At 44.8% G+C, this 22,224-nt stretch overlaps 1 protein-coding gene, 1 long non-coding RNA gene, 4 other non-coding genes and 6 pseudogenes across 6 annotated transcripts; 11 read left to right on the plus strand and 1 right to left on the minus strand.

Annotated features, from left to right (window-relative positions):
• The first annotated feature begins 3,982 nt into the window (after positions 1–3,982).
• On the plus strand, positions 3,983–4,157 carry LOC119498957 (annotated as a pseudogene).
• Positions 4,158–4,616: 459 nt separating this feature from the next.
• LOC119499099 lies at positions 4,617–4,733 on the plus strand. Its single transcript, XR_005209254.1, has one exon. It is a non-coding gene; the product is annotated as a U5 spliceosomal RNA (small nuclear RNA).
• Positions 4,734–4,913: 180 nt separating this feature from the next.
• Positions 4,914–5,103, plus strand: LOC119498912. The gene has a single exon (XR_005209212.1). It is a non-coding gene; the product is annotated as a U2 spliceosomal RNA (small nuclear RNA).
• A 519-nt stretch (positions 5,104–5,622) lies between these two features.
• Positions 5,623–5,751, plus strand: LOC119498769 (annotated as a pseudogene).
• Positions 5,752–6,282: 531 nt separating this feature from the next.
• Positions 6,283–6,408, plus strand: LOC119498729 (annotated as a pseudogene).
• A 2,814-nt stretch (positions 6,409–9,222) lies between these two features.
• LOC119483990 lies at positions 9,223–14,985 on the minus strand. Its single transcript, XM_037762573.1, has 11 exons — positions 14,687–14,985; positions 14,158–14,527; positions 13,857–13,980; positions 13,142–13,770; positions 12,639–13,001; positions 12,345–12,535; positions 11,922–12,258; positions 11,149–11,773; positions 10,858–11,046; positions 10,260–10,729; positions 9,223–10,161 (listed from the first exon to the last, which is right to left on the minus strand). The coding sequence occupies exons 1-11, from the start codon at positions 14,692–14,694 to the stop codon at positions 9,223–9,225; spliced, it is 4,245 nt and encodes a 1,414-aa protein (XP_037618501.1). The 5' UTR covers positions 14,695–14,985.
• Positions 14,986–16,449: 1,464 nt separating this feature from the next.
• Positions 16,450–16,595, plus strand: LOC119498864 (annotated as a pseudogene).
• A 565-nt stretch (positions 16,596–17,160) lies between these two features.
• LOC119498834 lies at positions 17,161–17,289 on the plus strand (annotated as a pseudogene).
• Positions 17,284–19,383, plus strand: LOC119485641. Its single transcript, XR_005206321.1, has 2 exons — positions 17,284–17,713; positions 19,095–19,383. It is a non-coding gene; the product is annotated as an uncharacterized LOC119485641 (long non-coding RNA).
• Positions 17,821–17,984, plus strand: LOC119499123. The gene has a single exon (XR_005209316.1). It is a non-coding gene; the product is annotated as a U1 spliceosomal RNA (small nuclear RNA).
• Positions 18,551–18,679, plus strand: LOC119498840 (annotated as a pseudogene).
• On the plus strand, positions 19,202–19,365 carry LOC119499266. The gene has a single exon (XR_005209359.1). It is a non-coding gene; the product is annotated as a U1 spliceosomal RNA (small nuclear RNA).
• Positions 19,384–22,224: the final 2,841 nt, after the last annotated feature.

Consider the following 22,224-nt stretch of genomic DNA (forward strand, 5'->3'; position numbering starts at 1 on the left):
AGTTTAAAGTGTACATTAAAGGTTTCATCTTGTGTATGTCCATGTGTGTTGAGTGTCCATGTTAAAGGTCTTTTAAATGGAGTGCAGTTGTTAAAATGCTCTCTTCCATTGCTGTGCAGGAGAGGAGTGAGTCCCTACCAAGGGTGACTCATTCCGCTCCCCCAAACAGATTGGGTCTCTCGGGATCCTGTGGTGGTGCTCAGAGGAGATCCCCACCCTGTTGCTCCTTCCCACCTGCCTCACCCGGAGAGTCAGGCCGCTGCTGCCGTGACCTTTTATTGTGTGGCTCCGGCTCCTTCATCCGAATGGGCACAGAGGCGATTCTTCTTTGTGGCTCTGATCTTGGCATGCCGCGTGTAGCTTCGACCGCCCGGACCGTCGCCACTGCCATTTGGATCACAGCCACGGGGGGGATCTGCTTGTGCTTCCTTGCTAGCAAGTTTCTGGAGGTCCACATGGCGTCTTTGATTGCGGCTAGGGTGAGCCACTGTTTGCAGTTCCACATGCTAGGTAGGGCACCTTTAGTTGTAGGGGGAGATTTGAACTGTGTTTTAAGCAGGAATGATAGGAAAGGAGCAGGAGAAGATTTTAAAGTCGACAAAACATCCGTTTTGTTACAGGATATATGCAGGGATTTTAAACTTCTGGACTGTTTTAAAATCATGCATCCCAGAGAGGAGGGCTTCACCTGGTTCAGTGGTGACGGCACCAGAGCCTCTCGCATAGATTACATTTCATCACGTGATTGCCCACCAACCGATGCTAGATTGACACCCGTCTTCTTTTCCGATCACGCAATGCTTTCCTGCACCCTCTCACTCCCTTCAGGTGTGACAGCAGGAAGTGGTCTGTGGAAACTCAACTGCTCCCTTTTAGATGATAGGGAGATAGTTAGCCAGTATAGGGAGCAGTACCAAGAGTGGCAGACCCTTCAAGACTTTTACGATACACGTGCACACTGGTGGGAAATGGTGAAGGGAAGGACCCGGACTTTCTTTAGACAGGTAGGTAAGAGGAAGAAAGATAGGGACGACAGACGCATGTTGGGACTGCAGAAACGACTACAGCGGTATTTTAAATTAAACCAACAAGGGATGGATTTTAATAATGAAATAAAAGAAATTAAAAGAGAGATGTCAGTTTTAGCAGAATTTAAAAGCAAGGGTGTCATTTTAAGAAGCAAGGAGAGGGAAATAGAGGAGGGAGAGAAGTGCACAAGATACTTTTTTAAGAAAATTGTAAATAAAGGGGGGGGGGGGCATTTTAAGTCTTAAAAAAGAAAATGGATGCACAGCAGACACAACAGAAGAAATTAAATTAACAATTGAAAAGTTTTACAGTGAACTGTACGAAAAGAAGCAAGTTGAAAAAAACACCATGGAGGAAGTTTTAAAATTCATCGAAAAAAAAATAGACACCAGTGTGCTTTTAACCCAAGATTTTAACATCTTCGAGTTAAATAATTGTATAAAGAATTTTAAAAAAGGGAAGTCTCCAGGAGAAGATGGGCTTCCCTTGGAATTTTATTTGACTTTTTGGGACATTTTAGCACCTGACTTGCTCGCTGTTTTTATGGATTTTGAAGAACTTGACCGACTTCCTGACAGTTTTAGAGTAGGGATAGTGACTCTCCTTCACAAAGACAAAGACAAGACTGACCTGAAAAATTGGAGACCTATCACTCTTTTAAACGTTGACTGTAAACTTTTTAGTAAACTTTTAGCATCACGCATGTCTTTGTTTTTAACAGGGCTGATTCACCCGGATCAAGCCTGTGCCGTCCCAGGGAGGAGGATCACCGACAGCCTCGTACTGATCCGAGACACCATCTGTTATGCGAGAGACAGAAACATCCGGCTTCTAGTCCTGAATTTAGATTTTGAGAAATCCTTTGATCGGGTCTCGCACCAGTACCTTTTCCAGGTACTGCAAAAAATGGGGTTTCCAGGGAGGTTTATAGCATGGGTGGGATTGCTGTACCGGAACATCACCAGCAAATTCATTGTTAACGGGCATCTGACAAAAGCAGTCAATATAAACTGCGGTGTCCGTCAGGGTTGTCCGTTATCTGCCCTCCTGTATGTTATTTGTATAGAACCACTGGCACAGGTCTTGAGAAGGGACAAACAAATCAATGGGGTGGGAGTACCAGGGAGTGGGGGACTCACAACAAAATGTATTTTATATATGGACGACATCAACATTTTATGCACTGACCTTTTATCTGTCAACAGGACGCTGGACTTGACTGACTGGTTTGGACGGGCCTCTGGGTCAAAGCTGAACCGAAGCAAGACCCAAGCCCACTTTTATGGACCTTGGACAGCGACTGAGACGACAGGACTCCCCCTGACTGTGACCCAGACCGACCAAAAGATACTTGGAGTCAAATTTGACAGGGAGGGGGGAGGGAAAACAAATTGGCCAGACATGGTAGGGAAAGTTAGGCAAAAACTGGGGTACTGGAGACTTAGGGGACTGACTTTAGAAGGAAAGGTTTTAATCATCAAAGCAGTGATTTTACCCTTGCTTTTACTGATCAGTTCTGTTTTTATCCCACCCAGAAGAGTGCTTTTAGACTTGGAACGAGCCATGTTTTATTTCCTGTGGGGGTCCAAGTGGGAACGTCTGAGGAGAAGCGTGATGAAGAAGCCGAAAGAGAAAGGAGGAAAAGGAGTGCCGGACCTCCATTTGTTTTTAGGGAGCAGATACACGGCCATTCACATCAAAGCTGCTACAACCCCATCCAGAAACCCAAAGACTGCAGCAATGACACGGTTCTGGATGGGGTTCTACCTCAGGAGATTAAAGATTTTACCCACTGATCTTAGAGTACCCGTGTCTTTTAGCCTACCCCCAGCCTACGATTTTATTCAGACATTTTTAAGACATTTTAAGCTTGAGCACGAGGAGTTGCAGATTTTAACTAACCACCGCTCTCTGATTTCTGTTGTGCAGGAGAGGGAACCAGTGAGTCCAGTGCGCGGGCTCGCATTCGGCGAGCCCTCAACAGTTTGGCGCAACGTAAACCATTCTGCTCTCCCAAACAGACTCCGGGACCTGTCATGGATGGTGGCTCACGAGATCCTCCCAGTCAGGTCCGTGATGCACTCCCGGGGCATGTCGGCGCACTCAACTTGCCCCCGACCAGGTTGTGGCGCGCCTGAGTCGGTGAGGCATCTGCTCTGGGAGTGCAGCGCTGCCGTGGACCAGTGGGCAATGGCCGGCTCCTTAAAATTCCCGTACTTGCCAGCAAGGGAGGTCCTCACAGCACAGCTGGTGCTGTATGGGGTGAGCCCACAGAAGCAACTACCAGCATCTGACTTTGTCAAACAGTGGCTCACCTTAGCCGCAATCAAAGACGCCATGTGGACCTCCAGAAACTTGCTAGCAAGGAAGCACAAGCAGATCCCCCCCGTGGCTGTGATCCAAATGGCAGTGGCGACGGTCCGGGCGGTCGAAGCTACACGCGGCATGCCAAGATCAGAGCCACAAAGAAGAATCGCCTCTGTGCCCATTCGGATGAAGGAGCCGGAGCCACACAATAAAAGGTCACGGCAGCAGCGGCCTGACTCTCCGGGTGAGGCAGGTGGGAAGGAGCAACAGGGTGGGGATCTCCTCTGAGCACCACCACAGGATCCCGAGAGACCCAATCTGTTTGGGGGAGCGGAATGAGTCACCCTTGGTAGGGACTCACTCCTCTCCTGCACAGCAATGGAAGAGAGCATTTTAACAACTGCACTCCATTTAAAAGACCTTTAACATGGACACTCAACACACATGGACATACACAAGATGAAACCTTTAATGTACACTTTAACTGATGACAATTTTATCTGTAATGTCTCCTAATTGAATTGCTTTTATTGGCCGAGATGTTTTTTACAGATTGCATTATTTATTGTTTGAATTGTTGTATTTAAAAAGTGTTACTTGTATGTATGTGAAGTTTTTTATGAAATGTGTTTGAAATGAGGTGTCAATAAATATTTTCAAAAAAAAAATCTGTTCTTATCAGTTTAATATCTGATATGTCCTCTATAAGGGGACAACATATTAAACGGATTTTTAGCATCAGGAGCTGAAAAAGGGGCTTGCTCCATTCACTCCACGCATCGACCCGGTATTGCAGTGCCGCTGGGAACGGTGCACCCTTCTCCTACCTTGTGGAAAAACAAATACCAACGCAAACCGAGCGGCAAGTCGCTCAATTTGACACTGCACTGAAAGACACGTGAGTCACAGTGGATGGTGGTCTTTGCTGCCTGGAGTCGTGGCTAAAAAAGGCTCTGTTGACTCCTCACTGAGGTTCCATATAGAACGTCATTGGGGGGTCTCAGTCAGACATGGCTCTATAAGCCGTGACAACTGGGGGAAAAGTGCAGCGTCGAATCGGCAGCAAGACAAAGCCTCAAAAAGATGCAGCTAGACTTGCACTTTTGATTGGCAGAAAAAAAAACAGGCCAGAGGGAATATTGCCACCGTGATAATGTGGGACAGGGTGGGGGAATGGGTGTGGCCTCGGATTTGGAACGTGGCACGCCAAGTGAGGCTTACCGTGACCGCACTGACTGGGACACCTAGTGTCTTGGACTGCTCTCGAGATAGGGCTGTACTTACTCTGGTTTCTCTTCATAACGTACAAGTTTTTTCGCCTTTTACTAAAGACTTCCGTGGAGAGGGACACCAATGAGTTAAACCTATTTTTAGCAGACTTTGCCGTTTGGCTGAGCCTTGTGCATTTGTGAAAGACACAAAAGCTGTCTTCAGCTAGATTTCGCTGCTTCACCATGAAGGGCTTGGGCGGGGCTGCTAAGCAGCAGCCATGGTTTTGCCCAAATTAAAAGTACTGCACCACAACAAGTGACAACTGTGCGTGGAGCTGGGGTCGGGCAGCAAAACAGTTGGTGGTCATCGCTTCTCGGCCTTTTGGCTAAGATCAAGTGTAGTATCTGTTCTTATCAGTTTAATATCTGATATGTCCTCTATAAGGGGACAACATATTAAACAGATTTTTAGCATCAGGAGCTGAAAAGGGGCTTGCTCCATTCACTCCACGCATCGACCCGGTATTGCAGTGCCGCTGGGAACGGTGCACCCTTCTCCTACCTTGTGGAAAACCAAATATCCAGCTTCCTAGTCAGTGTGATTGCGGCAATTTTCTTTCTGAGGCCTTTGGATACTTTTGCAGTATGTCCAGAAAAGTGGCAATGTTGCTGTGCAGCAGTGACTGGTGTACGTTGTGAACCTGTGTGTTGAGCAATGCCAGTTGCATCCAACTCAAATGTACCTGGCAGGGGAGATACAATGATCAAGTATTTTATGACAATCATTGTTTTTTAAAGATAAAAACAAATACAGATTAATACCAACCACATTCTTGAAAAGAAGCATTATTTTGAAGAAAAAAAGATGTATGTAACAAATAACCAACTGAGTAGAGATTGTCAACTGTGAGTGTATTGTAGTAACACGCTTCAAGTGTCAACCCAAACTAGCCAAATTTTTCAGAATGTGTGACAACATCAAAGGACGATGACATCACATCAAAGACATCACTGTAATACATAAAACGATATGTATGAATATTCAAAATAGTATATGGAAAACTAAATTTATTAAATTCTTATGTTGTTCACCCAGGGCGAGGCTCAGCCATTGCACTGCGGTTGTGCTGACTCCTGTGAATTCCCCAAATGTGGGAATCTCAACTGCATAATTAGTGGGGGACTGCATTCGCGCTCTCCCCTGATCATTATGTCCAAGTTAAATGAAAGGAGTCATCGGCTGCGATGGACTTAAATGTGCTGCGCAGCATGCTAATATCCAGCTTCCCAGTCAGCGTGATTGTGGCAATGTTCATTTTGAGGCCTTTGGATTCTTTTGCAGTATGTCCAGAAAACTGGCTGTGTTGCTGTGCAGCAGTGTCTGGTGTACGCTGTGAAGCTGTGTGTTGAGCAATGCCAGTTGCCCGTGATCCCCATGACAGCAAGAAGTGGGTGTGGTCTGTTGGATGGGACCAAATCATTTGTGTGTACTCCTCTCCGAGGTTGCTCTTTCTTTGTGGAAGAAATGTATTCTAAACCTTCTTCCATTGCTAGCATGCTTGGGTTTAAGGTTTTGTGCGGTTGCTGGGCTGTGTTTGCTTTCTTAGAGGCAGAAACAGCTTGTCAAGGTGAGCTAGTGCTAAAGGCACTGAACTCTAGGATTTTGCGCTGTTGCAACTGTCAGCCAGAGTGCTGTGTCTGAGAATGACCACCCTGTCTCTGACTCATCCAACTCATACTTACCTGGCAGGGGAGATACAATGATCAAGTATGTTGTTCACCCAGGGTGAGGCTCAGCCATTGCACTCCGGTTGTTCTGACCCCTGTGAATGGGGTTGAGCTGTACGGTAGTGCAATTGTCCCACAACGCAATTGGTCAAAAGTCTATAATCTAAATCGACAAGCAGCAGAATTATATTAAAGTGACAAGCACCAGAATGATGTTAAAGTGATAAACACCAGAATGATGTTAAAGTGATAAACACCAGAATGATGTTAAAGTGATAAACACCAGAATGTTGTTGTTGAGTAGTCAGCATGATAGATTTATAATATAATAGGCATATATTCATCAAATATATGAAATATGGAGCAGACTCAGTCTTCATTTAGAACCCTGATATAGTGAATCCAGAAGAAAGCCATTATCCCTTGCTGGTTTCTGTTATTATTTGATGTGTTTGTTTATCATGCAAGCACAAATGTAATTTTATATGTAAGACTTCTTTAATCATTTTTGTGATGTGTGGTGTCACCATTTTCAGATAACATTTTATGTGCTCTTCAGCAGAGCAGCACCAAAATACTGCTGCCAAGCCATTTTAGGGAAACTGGGTGTAACTTTATAGATGAAGCCTGACAGTTCCATAATTTTCCACAAATATGATGTTTGACTTAGGTTAACTTCAGAATTATAGCAAACAATTCAAGACAGCAGACGCATACTCTATAAAACATCACATCAGCTGCTATACCTGTCTCTTTATACCTATAGATCTTTATCATTTTCTTTGTATATGATTACAGGGGAGAGTGCGAACACAGGCCCCCATTACTGGAAGGAGGACTGGACAGGAGGAATCTACAATACGGCTCACCCCTAATCCCCCCAAAGGTTGAGGACTGTTGATATCATCTGTAATTCATTCCATTACAGATTTAAATTGTCTATTAATTGTGATACCTATTGAAGCCATTGAATTATATATATATTATATATTTGTGTAAGCAAATGCTACATAGTACATGTCATTCATTCACTTGTTACTGGACAGATTTTTTTTCCAATGAAATACGGCTTATTCTATCAAAAGTATACTTGTAAGAAAATGCTTTGTCTTCCCAAATGCCATTAATTTACATTTGTTACATAAGTCCCTTATGACTATTGGGAGGCTGATTAAAAGTAGTTTAATTTGGTTAAAATATTGTGAATTTCAATGGAAGATATCGAGCTCAACCTTATGGAGAGCGTATGGCTGGAAGACTGTTAGTAGATTTTTTATTACACCCGCTCAGAAGTCTCATCATTGAGGCTCTTCCAGCTGCTGGAGGAACTGTGGCTCCCAGGTAGCTAACCACTATCACCTGTTTTGGGCCTTTCCAAAAGTAAATTCTTTTTGGCGTAAGATTTACACGGAATTAGTTACTATATTTGGTACAAACATAGTTTTTAAGTGGGACAAACTACTGTTTGGTCTTCTACTTTCAATATCTACAAATATTAAAGCAAAATACTTATTTGGAATATTGAGTGTAGCTGCTAGAAAAGCAATCACTAAGAAATGGCTTAAACCAGATACCCCATCATTAGAGAACTGGTATGATGTTATTTATGACATATTTGTAATGGAAAGAATTACTTTCTCAATGAAGCTTCAAGAAAATAAATTTGAGGACATTTGGAAGGAGTGGAAAAAGTATATTCCCCCAAAATGCCCATCTTTTGTTTAATTTTTATTTTTTTCTAAATGTAATTTTTTATTGTTATTCATTTGATCTTATTTTACATGAAAAGCACCCCATGTTCTATTTGTGTGTTCTATAATTTCATTGTAATAAGTGGAAAAGTTGGTTTACCTCGTATTTGTATCTAATTAAGTATGTTTATGTAAATGAGTAAAACCAAATAAAGGAAAAACAAAATGTAAAAAATTAAAATAAAAGTAGTTTAATATTTCTGAGGCTGATTAAAGCTACTTTAATGTTTCTATTGCTATATATGCAAAAGTATCTGATATCATTGTACTATAAGTGCAAACAAGTAATCTGTCACTCTGTGCCACTATTTTTTGATGAAAACAAATGTACCCCTATTGTTGCATTCATTAATTGATATTCCACAACTCATTGTTACTGTAACACAGACCATTTTAATGAACAAAGTGCATGAAATGGGGAAAACACAAAAATAAAATGTATGCAATTTGGAACGAAGCCTTTGTCTCCTACTCTGTGTCCCAGGTGCATAAAAAAGTGCAAATAATAAATAATAATAATAATAATAATAATAAAACAGAACTATAGTGCAGAAACTATAGAGGAAAAACACAAAAGAGGGAGGCCCAAAACAACCTGGAGGCGAACCATCGAAGGAGAAATGAAGACGAGAGGATACAGCTGGAACAGCATTGAGAAGAAAGCAAACAACAGAGATGAGTGGAGATCCTTAGTCCTTGCCCTGTGTGCCACCAGGCACAACAAGGACTAAGTAAGTAAAGTATAGTGCAGAAAATAAAGTATCACTGAACATGACTAAGAATGAAATGCCATAACAATATGAACATAAATATATACATGAAAATGAAAACTATAGTAGTTTGTCCGATTAGACAAATTGCTGGCAACAACACAACAGTACAGTTTAAAAGACTATTTACAATACATATTTACAGATATATACAGCATATTTACAGGTTATCATAACTTGTCCACAACAGAGGTGAAGTGTTCGTAGCTGTCGTACACTCTGTTGTCCAGACCTTTCGATGTGGACATCAGTTTTACAGGGCAGAAAGTCTTTTTTTTGTACTTTTTATGTCCCTGTGTTGGTTGGCCACAGCATGCACAGACAGGGAAATTTTGCACCCGTGACATTTTCTCTGCTAGTCCTATGGGCTGCTCCTTCCCCTTACGCTTGTACTGCGTAGATCTCGACCAGGATGAAGGACGGCAGTCATGTGCAGCAGCAGCAGTTGATGTAGTAGGACCAGCAGGCATTATTGACGGAGCTGGACGAACTGATGTCGTCAGACCAGCAGGCATTATGGGCCGTGTGGATGGGCCAGCAATGCCTGCGGTTGCTGTGGATGGTAGAGGTGGCAGGGGTTTTTCTGACCGGCGGTGGCAACAGCACAGGTGGCAGTGGTGGTTGAGGCCGGGAGAGTGGCACGATCATGTCCGTCCTTCCCTTTAGCACCTTTGTCCCTGCCGTGCTGGGTGTGGGCACATACTCCATCAGAGGGTAGTCTGGTGGAGCGAGGATGGCTGGCTGGTGTGGTGCTGGAGGGAGGTCTGCAGATGAGATGGAGGTGAGCTTTGTGATGAGGCCGGTGGTGGGCTGTTTTGTGGCACGCAGGTTGAGGAGGCGCTCTTGACAACGGATGAAGTCCCGCACTGTCTTGATGTTGATTTTTGGCAGAGGAATGCCTGCTTTGCACAGGACTTGATCCTCCACCAAAATCCGATGCTGGATTCTCTCGTAGGCCTTCAATATGGTAGCCTTTTCAGGACTGATGCGAGACCCTTGAGGTGAGCGCAACCACAACAGTTTCACCAGCGTGTACATCAGCCTGTTGTGCTGAGCACTGATGTCCTGTTGTGCTGGTGCGTAGCGCTTGGCCATCTTTACCCTCTGTATCACAGCAGCATCAACAAGATCATCCCTCTTTGTGCGGCAGTAGAGGGTGTTGCCCCAGTGTGTTCTGTAGAGCTGATTGAACTGCTGCGGCTGCTTGTCATGCTCCTCCACTGCATTCCAGACTTCCAGGACCTTGTTCCTCTGCTCAGTGGAAAGGGTCAGCTTGTCCTCTGTCAGGCCAATGTCCACCAACACAGAGCAGAACTTTTCCAACTTCTGAAAGCCAGGAAGAGGGTTTGGACTGCAGGCATCCTCCTGTTAAAAATTGGCATACAAATGTAAGTTGTAAGTAAATGTGTACATTATCCAACAAGTGAATTGCAATTTATTCTAGCAGACACGCAGTTACTCACAAAGGCCGGAGGTTGAACAGTGGAGGTTTCTTCGCTGGTGAGTGTAATGTGGGGCACGATGGCATCCAGCACGTTGTCATGTGCCTCCACATCGCTCTGGTACGCCTCGTCTGCCTCGGGATCTGGATCGGGCTGCCCAGGCTGAACCACCTCCTCATCTGGATCAGGTCCATCGTTGACCAAGTCCCGAAGAGAGAAGGTTCCAGATTGACCCGTGCTCTGGCTGAACAGGTACTCCAACCCGAGCAGCTCGTTGGAAGGGACATCAGCAGGGGCCCGGAAATTCTCCTCCACTGCCTCTCCGAACAGCCGCCGACAACGGGTGTTGAGGCGGTCAATCAGCGGGGCAGAGTAGGTCCTGTGGTGCCGTCCTTTGCCACCAAACACGGCATCTGAGCTCCTGTCGGAGTTCCACCGTGCAATGCCACTTATCAGGTAAACCTGATAGGGCCGTGCTGCACAGTGGGGACCTGAGTAGAGCAGAGTAAAAGGTAAGTATTTCAATTTAGGTTTGTTGAACATCACAATAAAAGATATTAGAATAATGACAGGGTCACATATTTCATTTTTTACATGTATACAGACTAGAATTGTGTACCCGGAATCATGTGCGGCAGAGATTTGTGGAATCCTTCCAGGCTGTTGCTTCCACGCAGACCTTTGTAGTAGGGCACGTCCACATTGTTGATGGTTGTGGTACGCGCCACCCGATACATATTCATGTCTGGTGGATCCTGGATGCACTCCAGGTGTCTCTGCTGGCCTGCCCACATCTCATCAATGGCCTCTGTAAATACACATACATATATGCATACAGTGTGTTATGTTCACTTTGTATGCTACACTAACCGTATCGATGTTGTAATAATGTTTTCACTGTCTTTTTTACCAGGTGATTTGAACAAGCTCACTCCACTCTCGTCCAGCCCGGCGGGACCTTTCAGCTCCTCGATGGCCTGCTGGATGAGCCGGAAGGTTTCCTGAGCCCCAAGTGTGACCCTCCGCACATGGTGTTTGAGCTGCTCCCTGGAAATGTAGAGGCGGATAACGTCTTTGTCTGAGACCGACTTCATCGTTGCCGGATCCTTGGCTCTGACTGCCTTGATGAGCAGCTCCAGGTCTGTGCGGTTGTAGGCCAGCACTGCCCCAGCTAGAGCAGACTTGAACACAGCGTACTTGCAGTGAGACTCTGTGCGTATGGCTGCGTCAAACCGGTGGATCCAGTGGAAGATGTCCAGACGCACAACCATCCCATTGTCCACCCAAGGCCGGAACAAAGTCTCCACTGATGTTGGGCCCTGTGCACGGCAACATCCCCTGTCCACATACAAGATCTTGGGGACAGATTGATTGGCCAGCCGGAACCTTTCCATGACTCCACGGCACATCGGTTCCAGCTTCTGAGTGGACTCCTCACAGGTCAGCACAAATGAAACTATTTGTGAGTGCTCGTTCCCGATGCTGGTGAACCACTCAGCTGAGCCATGACCCTCCCCAGACAGCTTCTTCACCACCTAAAAAAATATGTCAGGTTTGTATAATGTGATAACATCTCTTAAGATTGTATTGATGTGTTTTTTGTTTTTTTTTTCATTTTACAACAGTATGAAAATATGTTTTGCATCATACAGTATGGTGAGCATCATGTTCTGATTTACATACTTTCTTGGTGGAATCCATTTTCAGCACAGTGCCAAAGGTGGAGAGGATCTGGTTCCGGTAATCCTGCACATTGTTGGCTTCTGACAGCAGGAAGGCGTGGCGCAGGAGCCGTGCAGAGGGAAGCTCTCTTTGAGGAGGTGGAGCCTGGAATGTGTGACTGAATGCAGAGACGATCCCGCCGGGCTCCGCTACGGTCATGAGGAGTGTGGTGTACAGGTCCTTACGGTGAAGGTACTCCTCAACGTGATTCTCCTGTATCTGACGCCACACCTTGACCATTGTGTTCCCTTCGGTCCGGTCCCTCAGAAGGCGCACAACATTCTTATCCACGCCACGCCTTTAAGTAGAGTCACAATCAATATGTTGCAATTTGTGATTACTTTCAAGTTTGTTAAATGCACACATTATGTTCAGTATACTCACTTGCTGGTGAGGATGGCAGGGAACATAGCTTGATGAGCCTCGCTAAGTTGCGATAAAATAGCGGGATCCCACGCCATCCACCGGCCCACCGTTCCACCTTCTCCGCTCCTGGCTGCCTTTATACATGGCCCACAGCCCAGGACCTCTGTGAGCATTGAGTACCAGCTGGACATATCACAGATGTGACGTACCTAAAGTACATTTTGGGGGAAAAAATCAAATCAAATAAAGGCAAATAGCAGCATAAATAAATATTCAACTGTAATGTAATAACACAGGGGAAGTGAGTTATACCCGGGTGTGGTAGCCAGACTTGTAGAGGTGCACATTCCGTCCTCTACCAGCACAGTCATCACCTCGAGGACACTTCAGGGAGTACCTCCACACTCCAACGGGGCGCCACACAAAGACGCGGCTCCGAAAAAAGAGCTGTGGAGTTGGCAGAGCACCTCCAACATAGCCAGGAGGTTCTGGTGGGTAAAACCACATGCGGTCAGATTTCAACACCCGTCGCCTCTTCAACAGACCAGTGATGTCCTTGTAGAGTTGAACGGGGGTGAACAGCCCTCTTTCTGGGTCCTCTTTGAGCCAGGAAATGTCAGCAGGTGGGATGCCATTGGGGATTTCCCACAGACGTACCCAACCCTCTATCTCCACCTGCAACACACATAACGCATACAAAACATTTGGTTATTATTGTGTACAAAGTATTGTTAAAACACAAACCAATTTCAAAAACATGTAAAAACAAATTGTTCTCATTTACATTGTTTTCATATAATGTGAATATCACTTACAGAGGAGTCTCTCAGAGGTGATTCCATATCATGACCCTTGGTGGTGGACGGGGTCTCTGTGGGCCTGACAGTTGCCTCGGACTGCTTGGGCTGCTGGACAGCGGCCTCAGGCCGCTTCGGCCGGACGGCGGCGTCGGGCAGCTTGGACTGCTGGACAGCGGCCTCAGGCAGCTTGGGCTGCTGGACAGCGGCCTCGGGCAGCTTGGACTGCTGGACAGCGGCCTCGGGCAGCTTGGACTGCTGGACAGCGGCCTCGGGCAGCTTCGGTCGGACGGCGGCCTCGGGCAGCTTGGACTGCTGGACAGCGGCCTCAGGCAGCTTGGGCTGCTGGACAGCGGCCTTGGGCAGCTTGGACTGCTGGACAGTGGCCTCAGGCAGCTTGGACTGCTGGACAGCGGCCTCGGGCAGCTTCGGTCGGACGGCGTCCTCGGGCAGCTTGGACTGCTGGACAGCGGCCTCAGGCAGCTTGGGCTGCTGGACAGCGGCCTTGGGCAGCTTGGACTGCTGTCCAGCGGCCTCAGGCTGCTTCGGCCGCTGGACAGCGGCCTCGGGCAGCTTCGGCTGCAGGACAGCGGCTTCGGGCTGCTTCCACCGGACACCGGATGGTGACTCTTGGGATTTGAGCATATCTGAGAATTTACCAAACAAAGTAGTTTTGTATTATGATTTTTTTTTCGGAACAGTTTGATGTATATTAACTCTGTATCTCACTTACCTTCAACTGCCTGGCTTGCGGCTACCAGTTCAGCGTCATCGCCTGGCCATGATGAGGGGTCGAACTGGGAGGTGCTTGCCTGCTGGGAGGTGCTTGCCTGCTGGGAGGTGCTTGCCTGCAGTTGCTGGACAACAAATGTAATGTAACTATCTAGATTTTATGACGTACCAGTCTTTAATTACCAAAAGCAAACAAACACATTTAGCCAAACTGCTTTAAATATCAGTAATTTGAACAATTTTCATTTACTACGTTATTCTGCTCTTCCTATTTCGTAACAAATAATCAAATCAAAACTTACTTGCTCCTTCTCCTTTATATATTTCTTGAAGCGCTTCATCTGCACACTCAAGATGTGGGTGACCGGTGTGTTCTGCCACCTCCTCACAGAGCTGTAGGCCTTCTTCATCACCTCCCTCTGCTCAGCACTGAATTGCTCAGGCCTGTCCTTCTGGGTGTGGTACTGGCTGTAGAGTTCCCACATCTCCTGAAAGGTGTGATGCTCAAATCCTCTCTGGCCGTAGATACACCTGTCGATGTTGGCCTCGAGGAGAGCGGAGACTTGTGGGAAGCTCTCTGCATATTCAGTGAGGTGGTCTTTCACCCACTGGTTCCCCAACTGTCCCTTTCTTTGTGGGTTTGTCACCTCTTCTCTGTGCTTGTCAAGCATGCTGAAATCATATTATACATCAACTTAGTATCGTCATCATTGATATCACAGCAATTATGCTAATGAGCAAGCAGATATACAGGTAATTTATTTTAAACATGCCATGAAAATGTTTTTTAAAATGCATAGCCTACAGTGGTATTAAATATAATATGCTTACTACTTCATGTAGCCCACATCATTTGCCACAAGCCAGTAAAATGGGGCATTCAGATACTGGCCGAACGGCAACACCAGCTATCCGAGGCACTGCTGACGCGATGGCGCGGGGATGCCCTCTGCTCGAAGGAGCCTCTCTGCGTGTGCCAAAGCGGTGGTCTGGTTGAGCAGCTCCTGTGGAGGGTTGGGGAACACCAGCTTCTTCTCCCGATAGCACCGGGCCTCTTTGGTCGCGATCACCACAGCCTGTTGGCGATCCTTGGGGGCATCTGGGTTGTTGATCCGGATGACTGGGGTCGCCATCCCTAGTTAGATAATTGAAAAACATAAAGAGCAATGCTACAACAACAACAGCAGCAGCAACAACAATATGATTGTTATTGTATTATAATGATATATTAATCACTAATATAAAAATTAATGTTAATATATATAACAGGTATTGATACCCTTTTAGCACACAGCAAGGAAGAGGAGGAAGTGTCAGAGCATAATGACAACTGCTAAACCCTAATTACAGCTTCTTCTCATAACTCATAACTCCTGGGCCTACAATACTGACTCCCATGCATCTGTCATTTTATCCACTTTTTAACTTCTCTTACCTTTGGCAAAGTTTTGGCTCATAGATTTGTCTTACCGATAAAACTGGAGTCAAAAAACACAATGAGAGAAACCATTGTAGTTGTTATATTCTCCTATGTTGAATACCATGGTATTTTGACAACAGGCAAAAATGATTACAGTCTCCCTCACCTCTGAAACACTGGATAGGAGTTAATTACCTATTCATTAATGAGTGATGAATTGTTTTTGGATGCCAAATAGATTTGGAGGTCAAGATTTGAAATGGTTGGTAACATATAATGTTAGGTCAAGGCAAACGTTATTATTAGATGTATTAGATATATTAGATAGATGTATTAGATTATAGTCCACACACTGTAATAGTTAGTAGCACATCAACAAGTGATATTTCAAGCTAATGCTCTTTTATACACTACAGTATTCACATATTATTATTAGATGTATTAAATATATAAGATAGATGTATTAGATATATTAGATAGATGTATTAGATTATGGTCCACACACTGTAATAGTTAGTAGCACATCAACAAGTGACATTTCAAGCTAATGCTCTTTTATACACTACAGTATCCACATAGTGGGTATAAGGAATAAAAACTAACGTTATAATTCAAAAGAGGTTTTACTGAGAGATGCTAATCTTCACCTAATGTTATTTACCTGACCCGGTCCATAGGTCTACTGTTGTACGTTGGGACTTGAAAAGCAGGTAAGGTTTAACAAGAGAAATGCGTTATAACGTTATAACAAAAGAAATATATCATTTAAATGAGAGTTTACTGAGAGAGAGACGCTAACCATTGACTTACCTGTAAACAACGTTTAGCTAGTTGACGCTAACGCTAACAAGACGTCCAGGTTCCGGCAAACGATTAAAAAGTCGACAAGAAAGAGACAGGCTTGATTTAACTTTGTAAACTAATTAATAATTTCTAACCAGAATCACAATAACGGTCGCGTTGACTTAGTGACATGTCAATAGACCTGTTAGCTCACTATAACAACACGTCCCTCCAGCTAACTGTGCTGTAGAAAAAGAAAAGCGTGTCTGATTGGTAGTCTACAACCCTCAACCTGTAGACAACCAATCAGAGTCTAGGGTTTGAGGGTTGAGCCCACAGTTAGCTAGCCAACAGGAGGGCTCAACCGGTCTGTCTACAGTGGAATGCGTCGATCTGATTGGGAGTCTACAGTCTACGGTCTACAGTCACCGTAGACATTTGCACTTCTGTAGACTCGACCTCTGCGAATTCCCCAAATGTGGGAATCTCAACTGCATAATTTCTGTTAGTGGGGGACTGCGTTCGCGCTCTCCCCTGATCATTATGTCCAACTTAAATGAAAGGAGTCCTCAGCTGTGATGGACTTAAATGTGTTCGCAGCATGCTAATATCCAGCTTCCTAGTCAGTGTGATTGCGGCAATGTTCATTCTGATACTTTTGCAGTATGTCCAGAAAAGTGGCAGTGTTGCTGTGCAGCAGTGACTGGTGTACGTTGTGAACCTGTGTGTTGAGCAATGCCAGTTGCATCCAACTCAAATGTACCTGGCAGGGGAGATACAATGATCAAGTATTTTATGACAATCATTTTTTTTTAAAGATAAAAACAAATACAGATTAATACCAACCACATTCTTGAAAAGAAGCATTATTTTGAAGAAAAAAAGATGTATGTAACAAATAACCATCTGAGTAGAGATTGTCAACTGTGAGTGTATTGTAGTAACACGCTTCAAGTGTCAACCCAAACTAGCCAAATTTTTCAGAATGTGTGACAACATCAAAGGACGATGACATCACATCAAAGGACGATGACATCACTGTAATACATAAAACGATATGTATGAATATTCAAAATGGTATATGGAAAACTAAATTTATTAAATTCTTATGTTGTTCACCCAGGGCGAGGCTCAGCCATTGCACTGCGGTTGTGCTGACTCCTGTGAATTCCCCAAATGTGGGAATCTCAACTGCATAATTAGTGGTGGACTGCATTCGCGCTCTCCCCTGATCATTATGTCCAAGTTAAATGAAAGGAGTCATCGGCTGCGATGGACTTAAATGTGCTGCGCAGCATGCTAATATCCAGCTTCCCAGTCAGCGTGATTGTGGCAATGTTCATTTTGAGGCCTTTGGATTCTTTTGCAGTATGTCCAGAAAACTGGCTGTGTTGCTGTGCAGCAGTGTCTGGTGTACGCTGTGAAGCTGTGTGTTGAGCAATGCCAGTTGCCCGTGATCCCCATGACAGCAAGAAGTGGGTGTGGTCTTTTGGATGGGACCAAATCATTTGTGTGTACTCCTCTCCGAGGTTGCTCTTTCTTTGTGGAAGAAATGTATTCTAAACCTTCTTCCATTGCTAGCATGCTTTGGTTTAAGGTTTTGTGCGGTTGCTGGGCTGTGTTTGCTTTCTTAGAGGCAGAAACAGCTTGCCAAGGTGAGCTAGTGCTAAAGGCACTGAACTCTAGGATTTTGCGCTGTTGGAACTGTCAGCCACAGTGCTGTGTCTGAGAATGACCACCCTGTCTCTGACGCATCCAACTCATACTTACCTGGCAGGGGAGATACAATGATCAAGTATGTTGTTCACCCAGGGTGAGGCTCAGCCATTGCACTCCGGTTGTGCTGACCCCTGTGAATTCCCCAAATGTGGGAATCTCAACTGCATAATTTCTGTTAGTGGGGGACTGCGTTCGCGCTCTCCCCTGATCATTATGTCCAATTTAAATGAAAGGAGTCCTCGGCTGCGATGGACTTAAATGTGTTGCGCAGCATGCTAATATCCAGCTTCCTAGTCAGTGTGATTGCGGCAATGTTCATTCTGATACTTTTGCAGTATGTCCAGAAAAGTGGCAGTGTTGCTGTGCAGCAGTGACTGGTGTACGTTGTGAACCTGTGTGTTGAGCAATGCCAGTTGCATCCAACTCAAATGTACCTGGCAGGGGAGATACAATGATCAAGTATTTTATGACAATCATTTTTTTTTAAAGATAAAAACAAATACAGATTAATACCAACCACATTCTTGAAAAGAAGCATTATTTTGAAGAAAAGAAGATTTATGTAACAAATAACCAACTGAGTAGAGATTGTCAACTGTGAGTGTATTGTAGTAACACGCTTCAAGTGTCAACCCAAACTAGCCAAATTTTTCAGAATGTGTGACAACATCAAAGGACGATGACATCACATCAAAGGACGATGACATCACTGTAATACATAAAACGATATGTATGAATATTCGAAATGGTATATGGAAAACTAAATTTTTTAAATTCTTATGTTGTTCACCCAGGGCGAGGCTCAGCCATTGCACTGCGGTTGTGCTGACTCCTGTGAATTCCCCAAATGTGGGAATCTAAACTGCATAATTAGTGGGGGACTGCATTCGCGCTCTCCCTTGATCATTATGTCCAAGTTAAATGAAAGGAGTCATCGGCTGCGATGGACTTAAATGTGCTGCGCAGCATGCTAATATCCAGCTTCCCAGTCAGCGTGATTGTGGCAATGTTCATTTTGAGGCCTTTGGATTCTTTTGCAGTATGTCCAGAAAACTGGCTGTGTTGCTGTGCAGCAGTGTCTGGTGTACGCTGTGAAGCTGTGTGTTGAGCAATGCCAGTTGCCCGTGATCCCCATGACAGCAAGAAGTGGGTGTGGTCTTTTGGATGGGACCAAATCATTTGTGTGTACTCCTCTCCGAGGTTGCTCTTTCTTTGTGGAAGAAATGTATTCTAAACCTTCTTCCATTTCTAGCATGCTTTGGTTTAAGGTTTTGTGCGGTTGCTGGGCTGTGTTTGCTTTCTTAGATGCTTGCCAAGGTGAGCTAGTGCTAAAGGCACTGAACTCTAGGATTTTGCGCTGTTGCAACTGTCAGCCAGAGTGCTGTGTCTGAGAATGACCACCCTGTCTCTGACTCATCCAACTCATACTTACCTGGCAGGGGAGATACAATGATCAAGTATGTTGTTCACCCAGGGCGAGGCTCAGCCATTGCACTCCAGTTGTGCTGACCCCTGTGAATTCCCCAAATGTGGGAATCTCAACTGCATAATTTCTATTAGTGGGGGACTGCGTTCGCGCTCTCCCTTGATCATTATGTCCAAGTTATGGTTTTAGGAAGGAGTTATGGCCACAACAATCAATATGGAGCGGATCAAACGAGAACAAAAATGATGGAGTGGCCATTTTAATCAAAAACCCTCTAGTCTTGGTGAAGGGCAGCACTGTGGTGAGAGATGGCCGGGCACTTTTAGCACACTTGACTTTTAAGGGAAAAGATTTTAATGTCTTAAATATTTATGGTTTTAACAACAAAAATGACAGGTATGACCTTTTAGAAGACTTGCAGTTCCACATGCTAGGTAGGGCACCTTTCGTTGTAGGGGGAGATTTGAACTGTGTTTTAAGCAGGAATGATAGGAAAGGAGCAGGAGAAGATTTTAAAGTCGACAAAACATCCGTTTTGTTACAGGATATATGCAGGGATTTTAAACTTCTGGACTGTTTTAAAATCATGCATCCCAGAGAGGAGGGCTTCACCTGGTTCAGTGGTGACGGCACCAGAGCCTCTCGCATAGATTACATTTTATCACGTGATTGCCCACCAACCGATGCTAGATTGACACCCGTCTTCTTTTCCGATCACGCAATGCTTTCCTGCACCCTCTCACTCCCTTCTGGTGTGACAGCAGGAAGTGGTCTGTGGAAACTCAACTGCTCCCTTTTAGATGATAGGGAGATAGTTAGCCAGTATAGGGAGCAGTACCAAGAGTGGCAGACCCTTCAAGACTTTTACGATACACGTGCACACTGGTGGGAAATGGTGAAGGGAAGGACCCGGACTTTCTTTAGACAGGTAGGTAAGAGGAAGAAAGATAGGGAAGACAGACGCATGTTGGGACTGCAGAAACGACTACAGCGGTATTTTAAATTAAACCAACAAGGGATGGATTTTAATGATGAAATAAAAGAAATTAAAAGAGAGATGTCAGTTTTAGCAGAATTTAAAAGCAAGGGTGTCATTTTAAGAAGCAAGGAGAGGGAAATAGAGGAGGGAGAGAAGTGCACAAGATACTTTTTTAAGAAAATTGTAAATAAAGGGGGGGGGCATTTTAAGTCTTAAAAAAGAAAATGGATGCACAGCAGACACAACAGAAGAAATTAAATTAACAATTGAAAAGTTTTACAGTGAACTGTACGAAAAGAAGCAAGTTGAAAAAAACACCATGGAGGAAGTTTTAAAATTCATCGAAAAAAAAATAGACACCAGTGTGCTTTTAACCCAAGATTTTAACATCTTCGAGTTAAATAATTGTATAAAGAATTTTAAAAAAGGGAAGTCTCCAGGAGAAGATGGGCTTCCCTTGGAATTTTATTTGACTTTTTGGGACATTTTAGCACCTGACTTGCTCGCTGTTTTTATGGATTTTGAAGAACTTGACCGACTTCCTGACAGTTTTAGAGTAGGGATAGTGACTCTCCTTCACAAAGACAAAGACAAGACTGACCTGAAAAATTGGAGACCTATCACTCTTTTAAACATTGACTGTAAACTTTTTAGTAAACTTTTAGCATCACGCATGTCTTTGTTTTTAACAGGGCTGATTCACCCGGATCAAGCCTGTGCCGTCCCAGGGAGGAGGATCACCGACAGCCTCGTACTGATCCGAGACACCATCTGTTATGCGAGAGACAGAAACATCCGACTTCTAGTCCTGAATTTAGATTTTGAGAAAGCCTTTGATCGGGTCTCGCACCAGTACCTTTTCCAGGTACTGCAAAAAATGGGGTTTTCAGGGAGGTTTATAGCATGGGTGGGATTGCTGTACCGGAACATCACCAGCAAATTCATTGTTAACGGGCATCTGACAAAAGCAGTCAATATACACTGCGGTGTCCGTCAGGGTTGTCCGTTATCTGCCCTTCTGTATGTTATTTGTATAGAACCACTGGCACAGGTCTTGAGAAGGGACAAACAAATCAATGGGGTGGGAGTACCAGGGAGTGGGGGACTCACAACAAAATGTATTTTATATATGGACGACATCAACATTTTATGCACTGACCTTTTATCTGTCAACAGGACGCTGGACTTGACTGACTGGTTTGGACGGGCCTCTGGGTCAAAGCTGAACCGAAGCAAGACCCAAGCCCACTTTTATGGACCTTGGACAGCGACTGAGACGACAGGACTCCCCCTGACTGTGACCCAGACCGACCAAAAGATACTTGGAGTCAAATTTGACAGGGACGGGGGAGGGAAAACAAATTGGCCAGACATGGTAGGGAAAGTTAGGCAAAAACTGGGGTACTGGAGACTTAGGGGACTGACTTTAGAAGGAAAGGTTTTAATCATCAAAGCAGTGATTTTACCCTTGCTTTTACTGATCAGTTCTGTTTTTATCCCACCCAGAAGAGTGCTTTTAGACTTGGAACGAGCCATGTTTTATTTCCTGTGGGGGTCCAAGTGGGAACGTCTGAGGAGAAGCGTGATGAAGAAGCCGAAAGAGAAAGGAGGAAAAGGAGTGCCGGACCTCCATTTGTTTTTAGGGAGCAGATACACGGCCATTCACATCAAAGCTGCTACAACCCCATCCAGAAACCCAAAGACTGCAGCAATGACACGGTTCTGGATGGGGTTCTACCTCAGGAGATTAAAGATTTTACCCACTGATCTTAGAATACCCGTGTCTTTTAGCCTACCCCCAGCCTACGATTTTATTCAGTCATTTTTAAGACATTTTAAGCTTGAGCACGAGGAGTTGCAGATTTTAACTAACCACCGCTCTCTGATTTCTGTTGTGCAGGAGAGGGAACCAGTGAGTCCAGTGCGCGGGCTCGCATTCGGCGAGCCCTCAACAGTTTGGCGCAACGTAAACCATTCTGCTCTCCCAAACAGACTCCGGGACCTGTCATGGATGGTGGCTCACGAGATCCTCCCAGTCAGGT

This window comes from Sebastes umbrosus, chromosome 1 (genome assembly GCF_015220745.1).
Source record: "Sebastes umbrosus isolate fSebUmb1 chromosome 1, fSebUmb1.pri, whole genome shotgun sequence".
Lineage (NCBI taxonomy): Eukaryota > Metazoa > Chordata > Actinopteri > Perciformes > Sebastidae > Sebastes > Sebastes umbrosus.